The following is a 24,563-nucleotide window of genomic DNA, read 5'->3' as shown; positions in this document are numbered from 1 at the left end:
AACGGCCCTAGACATGGACTACATAAATAGGTACCTCTCCCCCAAAGAACTTTTGGAGCAATTTATCCCTCCTTATTCTTATTTGATCAGTACCTAGAAGTGACTAGTCCTCTTCTTTACTCGTTACGAGTAGACGGTTAACCGTGGAAGTCGGGGGTGAAGGATCCCCAGCCCCGGGTGCGAAGTCCTCGCCCCCGGCTTCACTAGGGAGCGCTATAATAGTATTTAGATTCACCTTCGTCGAGCATCGACCAGCGTCCTAGCCCCACCCTAGTGCTCCTAAAAGTATTTAATGCCAGCATCCCCCCGACAAACCTTCCTGTTGTAGATTCTTACCTACCTCCTACTACCTACCACCTCTACACCCTTCCTTCGGCTCCTCTACTATCAAGAAGACTATCTAAATAATCCTTCTCCTTCTGTCATCAGCAGGCTACCTATGTGGTTTCACTTCTATTCCACATCCATCTAAGAACATACAGAGCGCCTTCATACAGTAGTAAGCACTTAAAACATAGCTCTCAGAAAGAATACAATGCTAATAATAATAGCTATACAATAGGCACTTCTAGTCTCAGCCTTACAACACACAAACAAGGCTAAGGGGCACCATCTTAACGACGGCGTTAACTAGAACGCCGCGAGGGAGTTATACGGCGAGAGTAGGTCTGAAGATGGTCGCTATGTAAATGAATCGCACGCAGGCCATCTATACTAACTAGCTATCAGCATCCATCGCAACGATGAAGATCATTTCCTCCCGCGCGTCCCAGCGGTCCAACGACCAGCGACAAGACAACCGTACTCCTCGAGCTCAGCAGCCTCGCGGCAATGGACGAGCCCTATCCCAGCCAGTTGCTCATACCTCAGCACGAGGACCATCGGCATCTAACGGAACGACTCCATCGTACGCTCAGCCAACAAATGCATCCCGACTCCGCCACTTTACCTCGACATCACCAAACACCGTCGCAATAACCCCCAAGAAGAGCGTCTCTTCCACTACACCACTGGAGCCCAATACCAGCACCTCGTCTGGCGACATGGACCCTTTCATCCCCAAAGTCCGAGTTCCAGTCGCTGGCGCTGTCAGGATCAACGGATGGGACGCTATCTACAAGAACGGGCAAATCAAAGTTATGACATTCGGATTCATCAAGCCCACCGCCTCGCATGAGAATCACGTGGCCGCCCGGCGCCAGGAAACCACCGACCCCAAACTCTTCAAGTCGGAATGGCATGCAACTGGCACATGGGACTGGGAGCCCCCCGCAACCGGTACACCGAGCGTGGAGCATCAGCCAGACAGCACAATCAGCACGGAGATGACCGAAGCCGAGCAGATTGCAGAGAGTGAGAACCGGATAGCCCTTGCAGCACGCACTGGGCTGTCCGACAAACATTTCATCACAGGTCTTGCCTGCTATGTTTATATTAACCACGACGTGCTATATAAGATCCTCACAGAGGCACTTCGCGTCGCCAGGCAGTGCGTCTGGCGCTGGTTCAGCGCCCACCGGCCAGGCTTTTTCAAATATAGCTCCGACATCGACTTGGCCCGGGACAGGTTTACGAATGTGATTATGGTTATGCCGGATAGGGTGCGTAAGAGCGCAGACGGTCTAATCGAGTTGCGGAACAGCCTGTGTCATTTCAATGGATACGATGTACCCGTAAGCAGGGTGGACATCTACGTCAGGCACGTCCACCAGTTTGCGGTTCGCCTCCTCGACGAGGAGGGCGCCCAGGCGGCCAAGGGGGTGAGAGACGAGCTGCGCGCCGAGACCGAGAAGACGGTAGACGAGATCGTGAAGCGCATGACACTGACGGCTTGTGCCATGACCGGGGCCGACGACGGAATTCCCTGGGGTCAGCACCATCTCGACACGGTGTGGGACGCGGTCAACAACCTTGATCGTCACGCCAATGGTCTTGGACACAGCGGACTGGATGCTGCGGCGCGGGAGTGGGCGCGCCACCACATGCAACGAGATGGGCCCGAGCCGGAGGGACAAACGGACACGAGGGGCGGATCACCTCGCGCGGTGGGCACTGGTGTCGGATATCAGTTTTGATCACAAGAAGTGAGCATGAGGCGGATAACATCAGTCAGTGGGAGACGATGTATCGGCCACGGGGCAGCTTTTCGGTCGAGGCGGTATGTACAGACAAGGTTCTCAGGGAGAAGAGAAACCAGGATGCTGGGAGGCCTGGGGGTTCAGCGGCCTTATATGTCGTTTGAGATGGCAACAGGCCCAACTTACGTGGTCTGACGGTGGAAACGGTTTTGAGAGTGGAAGCAAATACTCGAGTACTGGGTTGGTTCCCAGGAGTCCATCCACATCCAAGGTTGTCATAATCAAGAACTTGGTACTTTTTGGTAGCGAATGAATCCCAACTATGGAAAATTACAGGATTCTCATTTTTCTGACAGTCTTCACAATGAGGCTCAAGACATGTGCACCCATTTGGCAAGTATTGATGACTCCATAACCAAGCAGGCAAGCCATGAGGTTTGGAAATGGTGCATATATGTAATAAGCACTCGGCCAATCAAAATGGCGCGGTGGCTGCTGACTCATCGACAACCTTGGTTTTTCTCATGAGCGTGGTCTGTTCTCAAGTGCTCTGCACAGCTTCGACTTGGCTTAACCTTATGGTTGTGCACTCCGAGTCCAGATGTCAACGCGGGCCTCGGCGATTTATTGGCATATCCGCCACACACCCGTCGATGAGCGCGTCTTATCAAACGTGGCTTGCACTTGCAACATACGATTGAATTGCCATGCCTGCTATAGGCCCGGGCGGACATGCAGCATCGGCGTCCCGACGGCTGCTGCGAACAGTGGCGCGTCCCCGGGCGCGGCCACGGCTGAGCGTCCTCGTTCGCAAATCAAGATGCATGTCCAGCGAGGGCCAAGCGAGACCCGCCAAAGTGTCCTCACCTCGCCCCGAGCACGTCAGACCGGGGGACCGAGAGCTTCTCAGCCTCTTCCCGAACCCAATCGCGACCATTGATCAAAAGTCCTATGAAGCGTGTCAGGAGCCCGTGAGTGTTATGGACTCCAAGATCGAATGCCTCTGCAGCTGGAACGAAGCCAGAGGCAGCAGACAGGCAATTTATGTCCCTGGTAAGTGTCCGTCGAACCCCGCAGGTCCACTGGACTTCGTCATGGGGAGAGCTGGACTAACCGTGACATACAAGGGGATGCAAGTCGACCAAGAAACACAATTGCGTCGCTGTCTAATGATGCAATACGCGAGGCTTTGGATGCTGCTATGCCCGAGCGCCGCCCCTGGGGATATTGCAACCCGGGAAGAGGTCCTCGACCTGTCGGTTGGGATGATTCTCTTGCTGCTCTATGCGCCACGGACCCAGGGCTAAAACTTGACCACGTGGACGTCATGGCCAGTCTAGGCGTCCTGCTCAATCTCCTTTCGGTCGCTCACAACACACATCAGAGGCTCTATCGCAGGCCCCGTCATGGATTCCCTGACTCCTTTCATCTCAATATGATGCAAGTTGGTAACACACTGGTTTTAAGGGATCGATTCAACACAACTGCCACGAAGACTCGATTCAACACAACTGCCACGAAGATTCGAGTACCCGGGCCCTCTCCCAAGGGTTGGGAATACTACAAGATTTTCACCGAGCCCGCGCCCGAGGTCGGCGACAGTTCGATTCATCACCAACTCTTGAGCTATAAACTGGGCCCACTCACCTGCTTGGTCAGAACCTACGTAAACGGCTCCATGCAGGATATGCCAATCCCCACAGACCAGTCCAGCAACCCGCAGAGGCGCGATATCCACGGCATTGATGTGATCAAGGCCGGGCAGGGCGTCCAAACCAGCCAGGCATTCCTGGCCTGTGCACGCGGGTTTCCATTTCAGCGTTCCAACGAGGCCGTGCGCCTGCAGCGAAATGCACAAAACCTCTTGCTCTCTGGCCAGACCAAGCTAGCCGTCGCCGACGTCGTCCCCGAGGACCGACTCGGGGAGCTGCGCGGTCTGACAGTCGTCGAGATGGCTGAGCTGGTCAGGAACTATGAGACCGACAACCAGCACGTCCTCCGCCGGTTGGTTGGTCTCTTGGGAGCCCTCAGGGAGACTGTCAGGGCACATGGCGGGCCGTGCGTGGGCATCTTCTTTCCCCCATCAGAGGCGGCCCTGAGTATTTCGGGCGAACGAAATGATACTATACAAGTCTATGAGGCTGGCCCGGATGAGCCCCCTATCCTCCTGGATTGGCACAAGGAGCATTTTTGGCCCCAGTCCCAGGTTCCCAAAAAGCACGGCTTCATCGGGAAATTGGTACGGTCGCTGGGGTTTTGAGGGAGGCAGTGGAATTCCTCCGAAGAAAAATGTAGATATAGCTATTGGCAAGCGGTGTAAACCCACGCGTGTACAACAAGAGGAGATATAGAGTGTATTGAAAATTGAAGACACATGCACCATACTACGCTGAGCCAAGGAATAACAAACACAAAGAACGCCATATACAAGCAATGCCAGGGACAGACGAGCCGAAAAACAGTCAGAGACAACCTCTAGAGCCACCTCAGGCTTCTTCTCACTTCCCATTCCTGTCCAAAACCCCTATTCTGTGCCCCTCTCCCCCCCTCCCCCCCCCGCCCAAACCCCTCTCTTCCCATAGCCCCCCCTCCCAGCTCACCGCCCGGTGCACGTCTTGCCGTGCCTCTTGAGGTTGTCGTCCCGGAACGTGGCGTACGTGCACCCCTCGCGCGGGCAGCGGTGCTTGACGAGCGGGACGCGCGCCCGCCGCGCCGCGGCCCGGTGCTCCACGTCGTAGTCCGACCTCCCCTGCATGTGCCTGTGCAGGCTCTTCTTCTCGGCGGCGCCGTAGGTGCACCCGGGCGCGGCGCACCGGAAGGGCTTGGTGTGTTTGTTGGTGTGGACGTTCAGCTTGGCCTTTTCCGCGAACGTGGCGCCGCAGTAGGGGCACGCGAGGCTGGTGGTTTCGGTGGTGGCGGGTGTCGTTTGTGTTGTTGGTGGTTGTGGTGGTGATGATGGTATGGGCGCCTGGGGCTGCGCTGTGGTGGTGGCTGGTGATATTGTGGGGAGATAGGTGGCGGTCATGACCCGGCTGCTGGCGTATGTCGCCTGGTCGGGCGCTGCGGTCACGGCATACAGCTGACTGTCTACTAGGGGGTATGCGGATGGGAGCTTGGCTTGGTCGTCGTCCAGGAAAGGGCTAGTGAAGCCCTCGGGCTGGGGGCCCACCCATGCCGAATCCATGGTGGTGTTGTAGTTCATGAGCTCTGGAAAGAGGCTCTCGGGGTCGTCCGGGGACGGGACCAGCGGGTAAGTCATATCGTAGTCGAGGAGCGGGACCAAGGGGCTCGGGTTGGTGCTGCCTGTGGTCATGCTGCTGGGGCTGGCATAGCCGGACAGCGGTGAGAGTGTTGGGTCGAAGCTGGCTGTGTCATAATCTGTGTCGGCAATAGCTGCCTGGTTCATCGATTGCTCCCATGCGATCTGTTGCATCATCTGTTCTATTTCCGACTGATCGATATCGTCGAGCGTCATGTTGTATGACGCGAAATTCGTGTGGTGCGCCATTCTGTCGAAGCCCGGTTGGGCGTTGTAGGTTGTGTATATGGGTGTGTTTGTTTGAGCAGTGGCTCAGATTTCGATTGTGTGTTTTCGCAGCACTTCTTGTGCATTCAGCGATGAGGTGATGGTTGTGAGGCGCGGAGCGCACGCTGAGCCTTGAACTATGAAAAGTGTGTTGCCGATGAGATGGCAATGGTTTTGATGCGGTTGGGCTCTCTGACACTCGTCGAAATTAAATCGAGAATGCCAGTCAAAAATATATCTCTTATCCTGGGTCTTGCAGGAGGCAGTGAACTGTTCCAGTACACTGCGTTGCTTGCACGTTTGCTACCTCCACCGTTGGGGAGAAGTGAAGGTGAAAGCATGAGACAGCAGCTGCCACCAGGTTCAGTAGCAGCTGAGCGGACTGATCCCACAAGCGAGCCGGAGGCTCACTCCCGCTTGGCGAGGGTATCTATTCTCTGAATCAGCCCATATCCACATCCCGTTTTCATGCCACAGGAAGGCTTACCAGATTGTATTCTATCATCCACATGAGGGCTTCCCTCATCGAGACATCTGCAGCACCGGCGCTGCTCTTCCCCGGGGGGTGCGACAACTTCATTGCAGCCTTCCACTTCACGTCGAAGGACCTCTCGGCTGCGTCGATGCAGGCTTCACCGGAGGTCACCGTCTTGTTGACGTTGTCATAGCCTCGAAGACTCTGCCCGCCTGTTGGCACGCACATGTCCTCGCCTGCCCTCAACGTGCAGGCACTTGCCACGTCACCGCGATACCCCGATCCAATGACGACAGTGTCATAGCTCGTACGTAAGAGCTCGACGGGACTTGAGATACGGGGCAAGACATGTTGGCCGCGTCGAGCGCTTGTCGCGCTGCCGAGTGCCCCGGTCACCATGCCGTGATGAGCTAGCCGAGGTCGCATGTCGGGCGAAGCCTGGCCTCTCGCTTGATCCCGGATTACACTCTCGTCTGAGAATCTTCCGGAGGCGTATGGCCCAGCAGAGGACCCTCGCACATATTTGACAGAGCTGCCTGACAAATACGTGCGAAGGTGCCCAGATGCACCGAGAGGTTCCTCCAGTTGGTGGGCGCCGGGAGATCCCAGCGCGAAGGGGCAGGAATATTCGGGGCGCTCGGAGGTGATGCCACCTTCGACTTCCTTCTTGGTTCCCTTGTGAGAACGGTTCGTTCCTCGTCCAATTCCGCCTTCCCATCCAATGTCGGCCGGCTCAAGGTCGGAGATATCCGAGCCCTCCAGTTCCTGCTCGGCAGGTGTCGTCGTCGACAACGCCTTGGTGGCGGTGTTGAGCCCCGCTGTCCTTGGACCTGGCGGCCCCGGTGCATGTACGAATTCATGAACCAGTGACATCGGGGGTCCAGGGTCGATTTCGTCCACTTGCATGGCGTTGCTGTGTTGCTGCAGTGATACCATGATCAGGTACACCAAGTCAAGGACTCGATAGATCTCATCTGGTGAATCAATGGGTTAACAAAAAAAAAAAAGAGAGAGGAAGGGAAAGGGGGGTGAGGGTGAGGTCGGAAAGATGTGTATAGGTATGCGGAGGGAAGCGAGTGGGACGGGATGATTCACACCGGGGAACGGGGAGGATTTTAAGCGGCTCCCCATGGTCGGCAGCTGAGCCTCGGTGGACCAACCTGACCAACCAGCTTACATGGATGCACTGAGGCCAAATGTGCACATAGCGAGGGGTCTGACAAAGCCTGACCGACCAATCGACCAACAACCTAAAACGAACCAACCGCAGACGGGCTGTGCAGCGTTGTGGCTGCGGATAGCGCGATACGGAGTACATCATCATGTCCCGGGAGCACCACTCGACAATTGATAGGGCCACAGTTGTGTCAAAGGTGTGATATTGTATTATTTTCTATGTAAATTTGAATTTTGACTACGGAAGACCTAGATCAATGGTGCCTATGCCTCGGGACAACTTCATCTGCTCCAGGTCAAAAGGTATCGATGAGTGTACTCAAGTAGATACCAGGCCCTTTTGTCACACCAGTCCCTATGCCCGACCGCAGCATCCAATGTGGAGGTGGCTGCGCAACAACCGACAAGAACAAGCCACCATTTGGCCTCAATCCGGGCCGGAAGAGGAAAAGATCGCTCACAATTTCAACGTGTGCTGCATACAATGACGTTTCTAACTACCCATAGATACCCTCCAGAAACGAATGAGCCAACAATGGCCCCCAAAAGCCCCCCATCAATTCCGACGCCATGCAATGCTTAATTCACAAAGTAGAAAAAGTCAATCTCGGTTTCAGATCCCACCCCAGTCCGTCCCCAGATCCCCCGTGACCACCGCCAGCTCCCCCTTGCTGGGACACAGGAACGTCCCGTCGGGCTGCACGCGGCACAGGGCCAACCCCGCGCTGTTGAGCCAGTCGCGCGGGACGAAGAAGTGTCGTTTTATGCTTGGTGGTGGTGATGGTGGTTGTGCAACAGCGGCTTGAGCGTCAGCACTTGGGCCGGCTGCCGATGCCGAAGATGATGATGGGGCGAGCCTGGTCGTGCACACCCACAGCGCCTCGTCCAGGAACACGAGCCTCCCGTCCTGGAGGAAGCCCACCGGCTGCTCGACACGCTGGCCGACCGTCTCGGGCACCTCGACTGGCAGGATGGTAGACGATGCGGCGTCTCCCCCGTGCAGCGGCGAGGTGTCGAGGAGCATGAAGCCGAACACCTTGTTGTTGTTCTCCTCGAACGAGACCGTTGCCATGTGGACCTTATCACGGGGCGAGGGGATGATCTCTTCGATGGTGAACCTCGATGCATCGGGCAGAAGAGAGGTCAACCCCTGCCCGTGTGATAGGTCGATGGGGATGGTGTACTTTGCCCTGGTGATATCGTCCCAGGAGTAGACCTCGATGCTGCTCGCCGTGAACGCAAGCACCAGGGACGGGTCCGTAGGGTGGTAGTCCCACCTCGCGCCCTGTCCCGACTCGGTATCGTCCAGTTCCCTCTCAGTCACGGTCCCGACATCATCCTTGGCAAAGCAGATAACCTCGAGCTTCTTGGACCCGCAGACGAGCAGCCTATCCGCCTCACGGTGGAACAGGACCTGCCTCACGATACCACGGCCGACATCCCCCTTCTCAACCAGCACCTCCTTGGCGATGAGCTTCCCAGACTTGAGCGAGACCTTGGCGCTCTTGACCGTCACCCGGCCGTTGAGCAGGCTATACGCCACAAACCGGCCCCCCGGCGCCACCGCGGCCGGGCCGATCCCGATCCCGTACGCCGACTGCGCGAGCACGTGCGACCGCTGCCGGCCCGCGTCGAGCAGCTCCACGGTGCCGTCGTCCTTGGCGTACAGCACCATCCGCGCGCTCTCCCGCGCGGGCGCGACGGCCGTGATGGCCGGGCGCGAGTCGGCGTGGGCCTCGGACGCGGCCAGCGACGTCACCGTGCTGCGGGCGTCGGCGTCCGCCGCGGCGGCGATGCTCCAGCTGTCGGCGCGGTGCTCCTTGAACTCGGAGCTGGTGATGCTCTCGTCGTCCCTGCCGCCCCCGCCGGGGCCTCCCCCGCCGGCGCCGCCCTCGACGAGCCGCACGAGGCAGTTGGGCTCCCAGACGTTGCAGTACGAGCCGCGGAGGTCGTAGAAGCGCCTGCTGTCCGGGCTGAAGGCGACGGCCTTGATGATGTCCTCGCTGGTGAGCTTGTACATGGGCGCCATGTGGGCAAAGTCGTAGATCTTGACCGTGCCGCGGACGTCGCTCGTCGCGAAGACGGCGCCGCTCTGCGCCACCGTGATCTCGGACGGCGTGGCGTCCAGCTCCTGCCTGACCTCCTCGTGCGTGTCGTCCATGGGGCCCCACTTGAAGATCTGCCCGTCGCGGTAGATCCCCAGCACCTGCCCGTTGAAGGGGTGCCACACCACCCGGGACACGCCCTGCCAGGAGGATGCGCTGGAGGCGTGGCCGCTGCTGCCGCCCTGGGCTTGTCGGCGCACCGAGCAGCGGGCTATCATCTTTGGTGGGTCGAGGCTCCAGATGGAGAGGGGGAAGCCCTTGTATGCGACTGCCAGCTGGGTGCAGTCCGGGTTGAAGGCCAATGACGAGGGCGAGTTGATGAATGCGCCGTCTGGAAGGGCTGTCTCCTCGAGGAGGGACTCGTCGAAGGCGACCCAGGAGAGCTGCTGGTCCTCGCTTTCGAGGTTGAGCTTGTACACGCGGCGCAGGTTGGTGGCGATTATGATAAACTTCTCCTGGGGCCCAAAGGCCAGGGTGTCTGCCCGGTCCTGGTGAGGGTTGCTGGCCTTGGTCAAGAGTACACCATCTTCCACCCGCCAGATGAACGTGTGGTCGAGGCCATGCACGGCCAGGAGGGATCCCGAAGGACTAAAGGTGATTGAGCATATGGGCTCTCCCGGGCTGAAGGTATGAACCTCCTGGAAGATGACATTGCTCCAGAGACGAATCGTGCCGTTGGGCGAGTCGTTAGCCACAGCGAGGTACTGCGCAGACACGGCCACATGAAGCGACGGGTCAGACCCGTTGGTCACTCTCGCGAGGCAGTCATCCCACTCAGCACCTGAGAGGCCATTCACGGTAATCCGTGATGTTGACTTGTCCGCATATTTCCTGTAGAGTACCGAATTCTTTGGGCTCAATGATGGGATATACTTGTAGATCGCCTCAGGATCGTCGACCAGGTGATTGCCGAACTTGCCCGTCATCTTGACAAGGTCCACGGCCCAGCCCTCCAGAAGCGCCAGTTCAGGGATGCGATGCATCGTTGGAGGCTTAATCGAATCCGCCTTCCTGCGGCGGCGGACGAAGGACTGCAGGGACGCTGATACCGCAACCAGCAAAGGCAGCTGATCGGTCGCGGCAAGGTATTGGATCCACGTCAGAGGCGCAGTGTCGTGGAAGAACTTGACAAGCATCTGCAGGACTTTCTCCGAGTCCACAGATGCTCTTTCCATGTGGATGTGCCATGATGCGGCGGCGTATGCGAGGAACTGCGGTGCTTTGTCCTGTCGCATCTGCGCCTTGAGACCCGAGTCCAGCAGCATGAGTAGGCACTGGGACAAGAGCTCCTCGTTGACTTCGCTCCCCGACAGGGAGAAAGGAAGTGCAGTGGTGCCCTTCAAGTAATCACGTGCTGTTTGATGGACCAGCACGATGCGGTCTTGGCCATCGAGTGTGGCGAACTCTCCGCAGAGCTGACTCACGGTATGCCTAAGGTCGATGAGGGAGGACAGCTCGGCAGAGTAGACGCTCTTGAGCTCTTCCGTGCTGACGGGCGTCACCGAGTACATGGCCCACGAGAGGAAGACCTTGGAAAGTCTCTTGTCTTCCTCTTGGTCGAGAGCGGCGATGGCTTCGACCATCCTCTCATATAGCTGGTCCATGCCGTCAGGGGTGCTGTCGAGTACCCTCTTGACGTCTTCCTGTCTATGGCACTGGAGGATCCGCTTCAGGACGAGGCTTGCCCACAGAAAGTTCCCCTCAGACCTGGAGACGACCTGCTTGATGATGTCCTGTTTGAATTCTTCCTCGCCAGGGAATTCATCCATCTCGTCGGTGACAGCCAGCCGGATGTCATTGAGGTTGTCGGTCAAGGCCATGTCGTTGAACATCATGTTTGGGGCCTTCTTGTGCAGCCGCAGCATCGAATTGCGGATGCTCGAGAGTGGACGGCTCATAATCAGGATCTGGATGCTCATCTGGACAGTGCCAAGACTAGCAAACATCTCCAGAAGGGCTTTGGGCAAGTCGGCTTCATCCAGAGCGTCGATAATCAGATAGATGCGGGATTGGCACCTGGACAACTTGGACCCCAGCACGTTTCTCCAGATTGCATGCGCGTCTCCATTTGCCACATGCGTTCCAGTTCGTTGCAGATCCAGAAGCGCCTTGCGATAGGTCGGATCGTGAACCGCAATTTGGTATGCCATGGATCTCAGCATATTCTTGAGCGACCGCTTGCGGGCATCCCGATACTCAAAGAACCAGAAGACACACTTGGCATTTCGCTCGATAAGCGTGTCGATCACAAATGATGTCTGGTACGTCTTGCCGCTGCCAGGTGGGGCATGAGTCCAGAGCAGCTGAGGGCAGCGGAGCTCGGAGTCGAGCCATTTGCCGAACTCGGGCGCCTGCATCAGGCCCTCGCATGTCCCAGGATTACGGTTGGAGCTGATATCGGCGAGGTCGTCGTGGGGGCGGCCGTTCGCCCCCAGCCACTTTCTGAGAATGGAGAGTTCCTTCTCGTCCTCGCAGTTGTGCTCGGTCGAGCAACGCACCTTGTTGACGATGCTGCGGAGCGCGCCCTTGACTGACTGGTAATTGGGATCCTCAGGGCTGCTGAACTTGCAGACATCATGGTGGTTGGCCACAAGGGGCTGAGGCGTCTCATGTTGGTAGCCCAGCACAGATGAGTGCTTCTCCAGGATGAGGGTCTTGAGCGGACCAACAGTAGTGGTGAGGGTCTCGTAGAAGGAGAATATTTGCAGCTTGGCAGCGTGGTGGCGGAACTGCTCGTTGAGCTCGTCGATGGTCGGGCTCTTTTTGGTCAGCTCGTTGACATAGTCCTTCGGAGAGTGGCCGAAAACGGAGCCCGACAGGATCTTATTGAGGATCTCTGCGAGGTCTGTGCCTCGATGAGGCGTAGAAAGGAAGAGCACGGCTTTGACCTTGGACACCATGTCTTTGTACTCATCATTCATTAAGCCATGAATGTCTATCATCACGTTAGCTTCAGAGACACGTAATGCTGCCTGCAAGTACTTACAAGCCTTCTTGAAGATGAGTCCACCCATGGAGTGGGCCACAAACACTATTGGGACTTGTCCCAGCCTCTCTTCTGTCTCCTCGTCATACTTCATCCGGAAAAGCAGATCGTTTGCAAAGTCATTCAGCGTTAGAGAAGTTTGCTCCTTCTTCGAGGAAAAATGAGCATGGTATCCAAAGGTCAGGATCCTTGCCGTCGACATGTCGGCCTCGTCAGGAAGCCAGTGCTTGGGCCAGAGGTAGCTTGGATCTCTGTTCCGGCACCACGTCCGGACGCTCGTCCCGCCAAGGCCATGGATGAAGATGATGTCGACAGTACGTTGCCCTGGTTCTGGTGCGTACAGCACAGTGAGCCCGAGAGGGTCCGATCGTCGATCTTGAGAGCGCTGCCTGGCAATTGCAGACGAGGACGACGGCATAAGATTGCCGTAAACATCCGAGATGTTGCTTTGTACGGAGGCCTTTCTCCTCAGGCTTGGGAACCGGTCACTCATGTTCAAGGGGTCCCCGAAGTCGCTGTTAGCCTCACTCCGCGCTGGCTGGTCACTTGCATCGCAGTCCACCACGATCTTGGGCTGCGGGCTCCGACCCCTTTCATCTTCGACTTGAACCGCCTTGGGCTCAGTCTTCCTTGACTTGAGCCTTTTCCACTATAGAAAAGTCAAACATGATCGCAGCCAAGCCGACATACAAGAGGAGAAAAACTTACCATCTTGTCAGATGTCCCTAGAAAAGAGTAGTATTGGGGGCATACTCCGTGTGTTTGTCTGTGTCTAATGCTAACACGGAGGATCAAAGAGTCGAGGAGATGGAGAGGATAGAGAGTGTGCCCAGAGTGCACAGAGTGCTGATGATGAACCGAGTTTTAGGGGCCGTGACGACCATGGCCAGCCTCTGGGCCGCCGGCCAGCCGGAGCTGGAAAACGTTGGTGTTGAGCGCCGTGAGATGTTTCGGGTCGCTGTTTGGGCTCCTTCAGCACGGCCCCGAGGACAATTTTTGGGCCGTCATGGCCGAGGGATGGGGCCAAGCAGCCCCTGGACTGCTGTGCCGCTGCGCCCAGCCTCTTGCGGATGCGGCTGCATTCCCCTGCTCTCGGTGTGCCGAAGACGATACCAGTCTGCAGGTGTTGGTGAATGTCCCAAGGCTTATAGGCTGGCTATCCTCAGGGGTGTGCTTTTCGAATCGTGCTGCAGTCTGTCATCTGTCCAAGCCAAGATCGGGAACAATGAACTGTTGGTGCTGCCGAGGTGCCACAACATTGGGAGATCAGGTTACATCCGCGGCGGGTCCGGTGCCGAAGGATGCACGCAGTCAGAAGGCACAGCCAGCTAGAGCAGTCTGATGCACCTAAATTCAGCGCCGGCTATCCATTCCTGTCCTGCTCCGTTCCAAGCCAGACCCATCGACCGCTTGATCAGTGGTTCAGACCTGCCACATCAGTCCGCTGAGAAGCACACCCACCCGGAAATGCGGCCAAGAGGTTTCAATCACCTCTACCAACGCGCGCCAGATCGTCATCGCTGACCCAATGGGCCGCCCTAGATGGCTTTCCTGCCCAGGAAGAGTGGGTTCGCCCGAGTGGATAAAGATCTCACGCCAGAGCCATGGAGGAGATCAGAATAGCAGACGATTTATCCTCTCCCCCTCTCTCACACATCGACACTAGCGAGACGTAGCTCATCATGCCGCACTTTGAATCTGCCCCCAAGTACTCGGAAGCCGATCCGGCACAGGCGGCGAGCCAAGAACATGCATGTGGCGACCCTGTCCCGCCATATGAGGATTTCCAGGTGAAAGGCCTCGTGAGGCGAGATACTGAGCGCATATTTTTTGACCAGGCCGTGATTAATGGTAAGATAAGCCATCTGCCCCATCCTTCCACCTATCTGATGCCGAGCTGACTTTCCGTGGCGTAGCTCTTGGGGATGGCGAGACCATTGTGAATGCTGAGCGGTATGGCAACTCATCATGGTCGGCAACGGGCAAACTCACCACAAAGAAGTCCGATGGCACATTACATGACTACTTCCTAAAGATCATCAAGGGGGACCTTGCCGGGCCTCGTGTCCTGGGAGAATTTGCCTGCATGAAAGAGCTAGAAGGTGCGGTGCCATCACTTGTGCCCAGTGCCAAAGCAGCGGGCAAATGCATCGACTCTGAGGGCGCCTTTTTCCTGTGCGACTACCTCGAGATTGACCATCGTCCTGCCAACCCCGAGCAATTAGGCAAGAAGATTGCGGAGCTCCACAAGGCCAGCGTCTCACCGACAGGCAAGTTCGGCTTCCACCTGACGCCCTACGACGGCAAGCTGCCCCTCGCCGCAGAATGGGACAGCAGCTGGACGTCCTTCTTCACCAAGCTCCTGTCAGGCGTGCACCAGCTCGACCGGAAGGTTAACGGCCCCTGGCCCGAGCTGGACGACGCGATGGAGCTGACGCTCAAGACGGTGATCCCGCGGCTGCTGGACCGGCTGACCGAGGACGGCCGCGAGGTGAAGCCGTGCCTGATCCACGGCGACCTGCACGAGCAGAACATCGGCACCGAGCTGCGGACGGGCAACATCTACATCTTCGACTCGTGCGCCTACTACGCGCACCACGAGATGGCCATGGGCATGTGGCGCGTCGACCACCACCACATGAAGGCCCGCGAGTACCGCCGCGAGTACTTCAAGAACTACCCGCCCGACGAGCCCCAGGAGGAGGCCGACGACAGGAACAGGCTGTATGCCATCAAGGAGGAGATCATGTACTCGGCGCATGTGCCCGGCACTAAGGCTCGGGCGCAGGCCCTGGATGACCTCAAGTTCTTGATCGAGAAGTATGTCGAGTATGAGGACTCCGATGAGGAAGAGGACGACGACGACGAGAGCGATGCGACCAGCTCGGTCGACGAGAAGGAGTTCCTTGTTTCACATTCGAAATAGATGATAACACGCAAGTTGGGATAGAATTTAATAAAATCGTACAAGAGGTTCGTAGCTTGCGTGTTGTGGAGCTCTAGAGGCGTGAGACCGCTTGACCAAGGTTTATCAGAGCAACAGTGTCCTGTCTGGTGCCAGCTGCCCCACGAAAGAGGAGGGCTGTATTATAGCGGTCAAGGAGGACCACTCAATTTGAGAAAAACATACGGAGCACTATCTCAAATGTATTTAGGGGCAGCCGGCTGTAAATAAATATCGACGAATCTTCACGCGGACCACACTATCCACGACCGGCGACGAACTAATGACCACGGCAACCACCATCGTCCATTTCAGCCACCACATGTACATGCAATGTCAGCAATACTACACCAACAATGTACATATGTACACTACCACATAACAACTGTCACATGACAAGTACATATAATAGGAAGTAGGCCTCAGTGGTCGAACCTTTTGCTACTCGCGCAACACTGGCGTAATATGTATTCACGACAGCTTGAAATGTTCGAATTGGGGATGAAGGATCTCTCATTTTAGCATTGCCACTGCATCGACGACAACCTTCCGACCATCCAGCACGCCATTTCAATCGTGAGACTTTGGCTAGGTCAAACTTGCGATCCCCATGACCTACCACCGTCGTTCCAACTCACCTGCACTCGGGACTGACACACAATTGTAGGTCCAATATCAGGTTAATATTGATGGCCGTTGGTTCGCCGAACCTATGGGCTTTAGTCTCTTAAATGTTCAGTTGCTTGGAATGGGTATGTTCGGTGTGAAGGAGAGCATTGCAAGCAATATACAACCACTGACATGGCTCGTACAATAATCGAATTCAGTAACATCTCGTCTTTCGGGGTGTACTTACCCCGGGCCGCGTTAGGCACTTTTCCCTAGCTCTCTCATCTTTATTTCCCGTCACAAGCCTTCCAGCACCCTTTATCCTTGATATATGCCATCTTGGTTTGATATCTTCACCTTCTCGGTTCCAGTTCTCATCCAACTTGAATCGTTTCAACTCACCATGTTTCCGTCTGTACAATTTTACGGCTGCAACGTGGTATTTACGCTGAGACTATCTATTAAGAAAGCCTCGACAGTTTGTATTGTTTCTCGGCAAGCACGCGAGTGCTTCTCTTCCAGGACTGGCGGTCCGCTGTGTTCCTACGAAACTCGTGGTCGTTCCCTCATTTTCTTCCAAGGGTCCTTTGGGACACGGTGGAAGATACCAGGCCTCGAGGCTGGTGTGGCAGTCCGACTCTGTTGCCTATCACGCTGAAGCTTGTCAACAGACCTGAGTTGATGTTAGAATTGGACAAGATCCATGGGAGCATTTACATTTGCATTGTAGCTATCGCTGGCTCAGCCCCATGTATCGTTTCCCTTGGGCGACGTGCCAATAAGCGAATTTGAATGGCTGACTTTTGCAACATGTGACTGACTGTATGGAGGGTTGCCGGGACATCCATTGAATGCCTTTACCGGGCACCATCGTGCTGTTTGTCAGAATCTCCTTGGGTGAATGAAGTCTGTTTCCTGAAGCCCACGTTCGTCGACAAACGACATCATCCCCAGCATGGAAGCTCCAGACCTTTTCCCAGGCTGCCATTCCGGACTGCAGGGACGCACCGTCTGCAACGGATTCACATTCTCAGAAGCACCACGCCCACAGTGAACCTTTACCCGCACTGATAAACGTCAGGTAGGAGGTCGGTCCACTCAAACGTCAGACAGCAGACCTGTTCACCGAAACGACGTCGAGCTCCGAGTTCTGCACACCTTTCCAACCCAGCCCACTTCGGTTCCTTCTTCCACTGTCCCCCATCCTCCCGTCACCACCTCGCCTTGACGACAGACTGTCCACAATTTCGAGTCGCAGATACTCCCAGAACTCTGCGAGCGTCTTCTACTGAGGTTTGTCTTCAAATCAATCGTCTCAACCAATTCCCGCAAGCATCTCGATCTCTCGTTGCCTAGAAATCCTCGTTTGTCCCCTCATCGATCCCACTTCCGCCGCCTAACGCCATCCTGTTTGTCTCCTGTCTCTCCTGCCCTCTGTCCAAGAATACCAGCCACTGACGTTCTTCATCGTCTTGCAGCCGACGATGGAGGGCACAACCCCGCCAAATATATCCCCGAAGAGGGAGGTCATGCTGCGCATGGTGCGAGGCCGAAAGGCCGCCACCTACGCCAGTCTGATTGATGTCAACGAGGTTGAGGGCCTGACCGATGCCTATCTCGCCCTCCTCGACGAGAGAGTGCCCGCGGATCGGCTGCCGCCTCCACTGACATCCAACGAGTTCAAGCACTACGTGCGGCTTGTTTACAACGCGATCAAGTCGACCGACGCGGCCAGCGACGCGTTTGAGGTGAATCCCAACGACGGAAACACGCGCAAGACCTTCGCCATGGCGTACATCGACTCCATCGGCATGTTCGAGGTGCAGCTCGTGGCCGGCCAGCTGGTGAAGGCTGCCCACAGGGCTCAGTCTGGAATATACACGATGCCTGCTTGGACCCGGATCCCGAATATAGGCTTCCAACAGCACAGCAGTAAGCAGCCCCCTCCCCTCCCCTCCCCCCGATTGCCGCGAATGCCTTTCAACCATTCTACGGTATAATAGTTTCCTGTTCATGGCAGACGGCTGACATTTATCAGCCTTTCCTGAGCGCATGAACAAGATCATTGAGGCTTTGAAGGCCCGCAAGTTGTTTGGCTGGTCCATGTTCGTCGACCCCATCGTGACTATGGAGAAGCGTCTTGCCCTGGCCCCGATTCAAGAAATTCAGACCGAGCGAAACATTCAGTACAGCAACGGCAACCCTGTCATTCAGCTCCTAGTCGCCAGGAGCATCTTACCTGATGGGCCAGCCGCGAAGTCAAAGAATGACAGCGGCAACAAGGACGTCAACAAGGACGCCCACAAGGACGCTCACAAGGATGGTGACAAGGACGAAGGTGTCGTTAACTCTGGCACTCCTGCACCAGCAAGCAAGAAGCGTAAGCATAGTAACGCTGAGACCGCCCTCACAAACCCCGGTGAATCCAGCTACAATACTCCAGCCGCGAAGAAGCAGAGCACCGCTGCTGCGGCCGCGGCCCTCGCCAACGCCAGCACTTCAGCCAAGAACGCTTCTCCAGCAGCGCTGTCATCCGATGTGGCCAGCACTTCCGTCCAGCCAGCGGCTCTCGCAGCGCCCACTGGAATCAACACTGCTGGGTCTGCACGATCTGCCACTCCCGCCGGCGCAGCCTCTACGCCCGCCAGTCGCGCTCGCCTCCTGCGGCCTGCTCTGAGGCCAATCCTGCCCCGTCCCGCTGGCGTCGCCTCAGTTACTCGTCCCGTCAACCAGCAGACCACTCTACAGGATGCTGCCGCCATACGAGCATCATGCGGACGATTCGATGCCAAGTACTTGGCCAGTGGGCCTTCTCATCAGCAGTATTACCTGCCTCCCCCTGACTATCAGGCTTCGCAGCGAGCCACTCAGGCCTATCAGCAGGCCAAGCGTCCGGGTGGCGACTTCATCGCAGCGGCACAGGGGCTTGGTGTAGAGGACTCAAATTATTGGCAGACTCCCGAGTTTCTTGCTGAATTGGAATCATTTCCAACAAACTATCAGCTGGAGGGCAGCAGCCACTATGGACAACAACCTACCACACGCCACCAGGCCGAGGGAGGGGAGGTACACTTTAATGGGCCCGCCGTTGGCATGCCACTGGCACAGATGAATACCGGCAGCGTCTTCTTTACTAGTGGCGGCGCGGTTAACAACTACATCCAGCCACACTCCCCGAGCCAGCCCGGCGATCAAGCCCACGGGTTCCCCAGCGACGGGAATTCCCACACAGTGGACTACTATTTTGGCCCCAACAACTCTCAGAGCCATGAGGGAAACCATGCAAGTTTTCAGGTAAGTTCTTGTAGTCCTCACGCTTGGTGCATAGTATGCTAACAATACATCCAGCGAGACAACCCTCTGCCGCCCCAAACCCCGGCAAATTCGCCCCAGGAGGCTCATACCGCCGGCCCCAGGTCCCAGCAGCAAGTCGAGGAGGATGGCCCTTCCCTCCCGCTTGTGGCGGAACGCAACGCTCCCGCAGCGAGGACTGCCAGTGGTTGGGGCTTGGACTTGGCAGGAGAGGACCCGACTGATGCCACGGCGATCGAGGACTGCCGCAGGGCTGCCCTCGGACTGCGTCCCACAGGCACCAGGGGCTGGCAGCAAGAGGCTGGAGAGCAGGCGGCGGCTGCCCGCCATGCGCCCGTGGCGGGCCCCAGCGCCTCCGCGCCCTGGCCGTGGGGTGACTCGAGTCCCGACATTCCAGAGCAAACTTTCGACGAGGCGAGGGCTCTCCACGACTGGCACAGGATAAATATGGGCCTGTATCCTGTTCACACCGGCGGCTGGCAATTCCAGGCGGACGAGCCGGACACGCCCTACGCCTGGACCGGTCCGCCCCAGGCCGGCGATGGCTTTGTTCCGTTCAGGGAGGCCTCGGAGGAGTACGAGTACGACTTCAAGGAGGAGGCCCGCAACAAGAAGAAGAACAACGGGGCGGGCGACAAGCCCAAGGCTGAGAAGGGTCATGTGTACGGCGCCCGAGCAGCAGCCGCTGGCACTCAGGCTAAGCCTTTCACTGCCAAGATTACCAGACTTGTTTACACGCAGCCCAGCGACCAGGCCCAGGACGGAGCGGGTGTCCAGGACAACCAGGAGCAGGCCCGCGAGGAGGGCTCCCAAGCGGCTCGTCCCGCAGCAAATGCTCCGGTCCGAGTGCCAACCCTCACGAGTAACCAGAGGATACACATCAGGCGCGCCCGCAACAACGTGAACAACGACGCGGGTGAGGACGACGAGCCTGCGGAGGAGGGTGAGGACGGCCCCCAGGCTGCTCCTGAACCAGCAGCTTCTCGCACCCCAACAAAGCGCTACAGGATCAACCCTCGTCTTGGGCCTTAGAACAGCGTCCTCGCCACTCTTCGGCTTGTCTTCCCACGCGGGACTGGATGGAATATTCAGCGCGGGCAGAGGGAATTACGACAACTAATGGTTGCGTTACTGAGAAAGCGAAACAAAAGGAAGAAGGGATATCAGAAAGAAAACAAGAAAAAAACAAGGTGAAGAAAATCAGGAGAGGAGAAGTGGGTCCCGACCGCTATACGAGGATGTTTCTGACCCCAACGAAGGCTTGGTTCTAAGAAGTCCACATGTCGTAGGCTTCAGTGCTGGTCTTGTGGCCTCGAAAAACAATTCGAAGGCAACTACACTCTTGTCGAAGATGAAAGGTCGAAAGGATCTATCCCACGGGAAGTACCTGACTAGGTTTGGTCTTGTCTCCATAGGATGAAAGCTCCAGGGGGCACAAGGAAGAGATCACGTGAGTTGAGAGGGAGGCTGGCGCAAGAGCTTGGTCTCAATTTTTGGTGGTCGATCACGGCCGACATGGTACTGAAGGACCTCATGGCATTGGCAAACTGTTTCGCACAGAAGCGGCCATAGGGAGACTTGTGGCTTACGGGTACCTTATAATAGCGACTTGACAGGCGAGGTCAACGCATTGATAGTGTAGTACACCTAGGCAGCCGTCGCATACAGAGAAAGCCCACATAGCAACTTTTTGGTCGCATCCTTCGTTTCCATGAATTGCGGTGACTAAAATATCACACAATCAATCTTCCTAAAACATATACTTCCGCCCGTAAACTAACATTTGAATTCTTCCTTGCTGATCCCTGAAACCACTGGCACTGGGTTGCTAAAATACGCCGTGAAATCTAGGTTGCGCTTCCAGGCTTGAAGAAGCTCGTCCCGAAATGGGGGTTGCCCCCTGTTGCCGCATGCTTGTCTTCATCCTTCTGTGGATTTGCAGTGCGATCCATGGTTGTGAAGGTGTTGCTGATCGAGGCATCGTTCTTAGATGGCTGGGCAACCCTCATCTCCCCTCCTGGAGGACCCTTTGCATCTGTGAGGAACGTTGTGTCAGCGAAGTATTGAACGAGCTTGTCCATAGGCTGAGGTTGGGGCTGGTCACCTCCGGGCTCTCGAGTCTTTGCGACTGCCTCCACAAATTTCTGCTTCGCGGACTCCATCTTGAAATCTTTCCCCAATTTTGGTTATTGCGTGGTGGACGCAGCGATATTTAGAATATGATGAACCTTTTTTAAACGGAAACTACAGTATATTGAGGACAAGCAGGTTGCTGTTTGGTTTCCAGTCTTTTTCATGAGACGACAGCGATGACGTAGAGAAGAACTACGCCCAACTTAGAAACGATGAGCCGTTGACTCATGATGATCTCACCAGTCTTGTCTTCAGCGTGATTCATTGCTGCAACATCTACTCAAAAGTTGTGCCCGCATCATGTGTATATGCAGCGAGCGCTGAATTCCAATAGAATATTCTACTCAAGGGCATAACGCAGTCGGAGTGGGCTGCTTCGCTCTAAAAGCCCTGGAGCTGATAATCAGTCGAAATCAGAGTAGGCGAATGTGGCAGATGCCCTCATGATAACATGCCCTTTCGGGCCACCCCTCTCACTTATCATACAGACCTCCGGCGCTATTTGACCCGCGATGCCGTTCTTGGCACTCGATGCGGGTCAAAGTTCGGGGTGTGGTCGCATTGAGCACGGCAACGCCAAGCCGGCGTCCATTCAGCGTCGGCGGTCGACGCGCGTGCCTCGTCTCCGGAGATTGGCCTGCAGCCCCACGCGTGGACGACTCGCGCATTTGCACGGCAACGCGGCATCACAGCTATACGCAGACCGTAGATGATATATAATGGGGACGGAGGCCCAGATGATAAGATGTCGTCGTCTGTACTCTCACGGCCGCTGCCCAAGTGGTTAGACCGCCTTCGCTCACGAGCCCTCGACCGTATGAATCCCACTATCATCCCATAAATCGAGAGCGGACTGCTCTGTCCCTCAAAATGAGGGCATCCATCGTTATCGCATTCCTCGTCTCGCTCACGATCCCTCTCCTTAGCAGCGCCATCTCGGTTGGCGATGTGATGGGCAGGTCTCTGGCGGCCTACCCGCGCCAAAACACCAAGCGAGACGACGTATCAGACATACTGACCGCCATCGAGGACCTCTCCGAGTGCTCCGCGTGCCAGGCTCTGCTCCTAGTCCTCCAAGCACTGGCCCACCTTGGCAACGACGCCTTCTCCGGCGTCATCATCGATGTGTGCCAGGCCTTGGGCGTCGAGGACAAAGATGTCTGCGCCGGAGCGATTGGTCTGGAGGGCCCGATCCTGGCACACGACCTCCGCAACATGAACATCCCGAGCAAGACCTCTGAGCTGTTCTGCATGACCATCTTTGGTCTGTGCCAGTGGCCCGAGGTCGACACTTCCTACTCGGTGTCCATGTCCGAGAAGCCGGCCAACGCCACCCGCCCAGAGCCAAGCGGGGAGACGCCCCTCAAGGTGGTGCACATCAGCGACATCCACGTGGACCTCGATTACACCGCCGGCGCGAGCTTCAACTGCACCAAGAACATCTGCTGACGCCCCTACACTGCAGCCGAGGAACCAGGAGCCACGGACTATCCCGCCGGGCCCTACGGCAACTCCGAGTGCGACAGCCCAGTCAGCCTGGAGGAGAGCCTTTATGAGGCCATCCAGGATCTCGTGCCTGAAAGGGCATTCACAATCTTCACAGGCGACGTGGTCGAGGGGGCCGTCTGGCTCGTGACAGACGAAGAGGTGACGGACGACCTGAACGACGCGTACGGCCGCATGAAAGGGATCGGCCAGACGTACGCCGTCATCGGCAACCACGACAGCAGCCCGGTGAACTCGTTCCCGCCCGCGAGCATCGACACCACCATCAGCACTCAGTGGGCATACGATGCCCTTTCGTCCGGCATCCAGGGGTGGATCGGCAGTGCAGCGGCCGCGCAGGTGTCGAGCAACTTTGGGAGTTACTCGGTCCTTGCCGCGGGCCACCCGGGCCTGCGTGTCATCTCGATGAATACCAACTTCTGGTACAGGCAGAACTTCTGGCTGTACGAGAAGACCATGGAGCATGACCCGAGCGGCATGCTAGCCTGGCTGGCCGCCGAGCTGGAGGCCGCCGAGGCGGCGGGCGAGAGGGTCTGGCTCCTGGGACACATGCCCCTGGGCGCCGGGGACGCCTTCCACGACCAGAGCCACTACTTTGACAGCATTGTACAACGCTTCGCCAGCACCATCGCGGGGGTGTTCTATGGCCACACGCACAAGGATGAGTTCGAGGTCGCGTACAGCGACTACTCGGCGCAGTCGGCCGCCACGGCCACAATGGCAAGCTACATCGCCCCCGCCCTCACGCCCACGTCCGGGAACCCCACGTTCCGCGTGTACGACGTCGACCCGGTCACCTTCGGGGTGCTGGACTATACCGTGTACTATGCGAACCTGTCCAGCCCGGCGTACCAGACGGACGGGCCCGCCTGGGAGGTGCTGTACAGCGTCAAGGAGGCATACGGAAGCCTCCTTGGCTACACCGATGCTGCTACAGAACTGACGCCTGCCTTCTGGCACAACCTGACCGAGCTGTTCGAGCGTGACGACGGCGTCTTTCAGGACTACTACGCTCGCAAGACTCGTGACTCCGGCTCGGCTGCCTGCACTGGGGACTGCAAGACCAGGGAGATCTGTGAGTTGAGGGCTGCCGAGTCGCAGTTTAATTGCGGCACTGTCAGCCCTGGCATCAACCTGAGGAGGAGCAAGGCCAGGCGTGATGTTGACGGTGGAGATGTCGTCGATGCCCATGGGGCTCACGAGTGCGAGTCTTCCAGCGTGGTGCCTGTCATGACGAGCATATTCTCGGCCGATAATGGGCTGGGTGCTCTTAGGGATGCGCTGGTCAACGTGGCTGGTCCTGGATTTCTGAACACCACTGTCAATGGCACATTAGCGTAACGGCAAATAGAGAGATATTCGGCTTTCTTTGCAGACTCTGTTAGCGTATGCGTTGTCTGATATCTCCAATTTGAGCAGTGACTGCAGTCGGCTTGATTGTAGAAGATGCGGATTTTTCCGGCTTTATGCCAGTGTTGATGCGAGGCAGTAATTCATTCGTAGACGACAAGCCTCCGTGAGTTTGGCTGCGGACGAGTCTAACCGAGGGTATTCCCGTCCTCAAACCCATTGTGGAATGATGCAAGGGATACTAGTAGAGCACCATCAAGTGAGGGAGAGAACAAAGGGAGCCAGAATATAGTGACCTCGTCTAAGCTAAACACGAGCTAGCGGATCCCATGCACTGCGTATAAATACGGATACTATGCAGAC

At 56.8% G+C, this 24,563-nt stretch overlaps 9 protein-coding genes across 9 annotated transcripts; 5 read left to right on the top strand and 4 right to left on the bottom strand.

Moving 5' to 3' along the window:
• Positions 1-743: 743 nt before the first annotated feature.
• Positions 744-2,075, top strand: KVR01_009113 (uncharacterized protein; the record flags this gene model as incomplete). Its single annotated transcript, XM_044789544.1, has 1 exon — positions 744-2,075. The coding sequence occupies one exon, from the start codon at positions 744-746 to the stop codon at positions 2,073-2,075; it is 1,332 nt and encodes a 443-aa protein (XP_044641615.1).
• A 571-nt stretch (positions 2,076-2,646) lies between these two features.
• Positions 2,647-4,625, top strand: KVR01_009164 (uncharacterized protein). Its single transcript, XM_044788438.1, has 2 exons — positions 2,647-3,131; positions 3,206-4,625. Exons 1-2 carry the CDS (start codon positions 2,786-2,788, stop codon positions 4,336-4,338), a joined length of 1,479 nt encoding a protein of 492 aa, XP_044641666.1. The 5' UTR covers positions 2,647-2,785; the 3' UTR covers positions 4,339-4,625.
• Positions 4,626-4,674: 49 nt separating this feature from the next.
• KVR01_009606 (uncharacterized protein) lies at positions 4,675-5,586 on the bottom strand (the record flags this gene model as incomplete). The annotated part of the gene is made up of 1 exon (XM_044794017.1): positions 4,675-5,586. The coding sequence occupies one exon, from the start codon at positions 5,584-5,586 to the stop codon at positions 4,675-4,677; it is 912 nt and encodes a 303-aa protein (XP_044642108.1).
• A 484-nt stretch (positions 5,587-6,070) lies between these two features.
• Positions 6,071-7,015, bottom strand: KVR01_009300 (uncharacterized protein; the record flags this gene model as incomplete). Its single annotated transcript, XM_044783391.1, has 1 exon — positions 6,071-7,015. One exon carries the CDS (start codon positions 7,013-7,015, stop codon positions 6,071-6,073), a length of 945 nt encoding a protein of 314 aa, XP_044641802.1.
• A 726-nt stretch (positions 7,016-7,741) lies between these two features.
• KVR01_009534 (uncharacterized protein) lies at positions 7,742-13,525 on the bottom strand. Its single transcript, XM_044793996.1, has 3 exons — positions 13,055-13,525; positions 12,347-12,995; positions 7,742-12,295 (listed from the first exon to the last, which is right to left on the bottom strand). Exons 1-3 carry the CDS (start codon positions 13,055-13,057, stop codon positions 7,869-7,871), a joined length of 5,079 nt encoding a protein of 1,692 aa, XP_044642036.1. The 5' UTR covers positions 13,058-13,525; the 3' UTR covers positions 7,742-7,868.
• A 196-nt stretch (positions 13,526-13,721) lies between these two features.
• KVR01_009328 (uncharacterized protein) lies at positions 13,722-15,481 on the top strand. The gene is made up of 2 exons (XM_044793008.1): positions 13,722-14,197; positions 14,263-15,481. The coding sequence occupies exons 1-2, from the start codon at positions 14,029-14,031 to the stop codon at positions 15,270-15,272; spliced, it is 1,179 nt and encodes a 392-aa protein (XP_044641830.1). The 5' UTR covers positions 13,722-14,028; the 3' UTR covers positions 15,273-15,481.
• Positions 15,482-17,383: 1,902 nt separating this feature from the next.
• KVR01_009152 (uncharacterized protein) lies at positions 17,384-20,243 on the top strand (the record flags this gene model as incomplete). The annotated part of the gene is made up of 3 exons (XM_044785868.1): positions 17,384-17,831; positions 17,938-19,193; positions 19,248-20,243. The coding sequence occupies 3 exons, from the start codon at positions 17,384-17,386 to the stop codon at positions 20,241-20,243; spliced, it is 2,700 nt and encodes an 899-aa protein (XP_044641654.1).
• Positions 20,244-20,685: 442 nt separating this feature from the next.
• On the bottom strand, positions 20,686-21,498 carry KVR01_009535 (uncharacterized protein). The gene is made up of 2 exons (XM_044781468.1): positions 21,316-21,498; positions 20,686-21,246 (listed from the first exon to the last, which is right to left on the bottom strand). Exons 1-2 carry the CDS (start codon positions 21,371-21,373, stop codon positions 21,059-21,061), a joined length of 246 nt encoding a protein of 81 aa, XP_044642037.1. The 5' UTR covers positions 21,374-21,498; the 3' UTR covers positions 20,686-21,058.
• A 716-nt stretch (positions 21,499-22,214) lies between these two features.
• Positions 22,215-24,191, top strand: KVR01_009531 (uncharacterized protein; the record flags this gene model as incomplete). Its single annotated transcript, XM_044783387.1, has 2 exons — positions 22,215-22,736; positions 22,815-24,191. The coding sequence occupies 2 exons, from the start codon at positions 22,215-22,217 to the stop codon at positions 24,189-24,191; spliced, it is 1,899 nt and encodes a 632-aa protein (XP_044642033.1).
• Between the last annotated feature and the right edge of the window lie 372 nt (positions 24,192-24,563).

This window comes from Diaporthe batatas (assembly GCF_019321695.1).
Source record: "Diaporthe batatas strain CRI 302-4 chromosome Unknown Contig00011, whole genome shotgun sequence".
Taxonomy (NCBI): Eukaryota; Fungi; Ascomycota; class Sordariomycetes; order Diaporthales; family Diaporthaceae; genus Diaporthe; species Diaporthe batatas.
Note: the sequence above shows the minus strand (reverse complement) of the source record. Positions and strands in the feature narration are given on the sequence as shown.

Coding starts and splice junctions, on each gene's coding strand:
- KVR01_009164 (XM_044788438.1), top strand. CDS start 2,786: ATGCCTGCTATAGGCCCGGGCGGACATGCAGCATCGGCGTCCCGACGG. Junction 3,132..3,205: donor ACAGGCAATTTATGTCCCTG/GTAAGTGTCCGT, acceptor GTGACATACAAG/GGGATGCAAGTCGACCAAGA.
- KVR01_009534 (XM_044793996.1), bottom strand. Junction 12,296..12,346: donor ACTCATCTTCAAGAAGGCTT/GTAAGTACTTGC, acceptor ACGTGATGATAG/ACATTCATGGCTTAATGAAT.
- KVR01_009328 (XM_044793008.1), top strand. CDS start 14,029: ATGCCGCACTTTGAATCTGCCCCCAAGTACTCGGAAGCCGATCCGGCA. Junction 14,198..14,262: donor TGACCAGGCCGTGATTAATG/GTAAGATAAGCC, acceptor TCCGTGGCGTAG/CTCTTGGGGATGGCGAGACC.
- KVR01_009535 (XM_044781468.1), bottom strand. CDS start 21,373: ATGGAGTCCGCGAAGCAGAAATTTGTGGAGGCAGTCGCAAAGACTCGA. Junction 21,247..21,315: donor AAAGACTCGAGAGCCCGGAG/GTGACCAGCCCC, acceptor CGTTCCTCACAG/ATGCAAAGGGTCCTCCAGGA.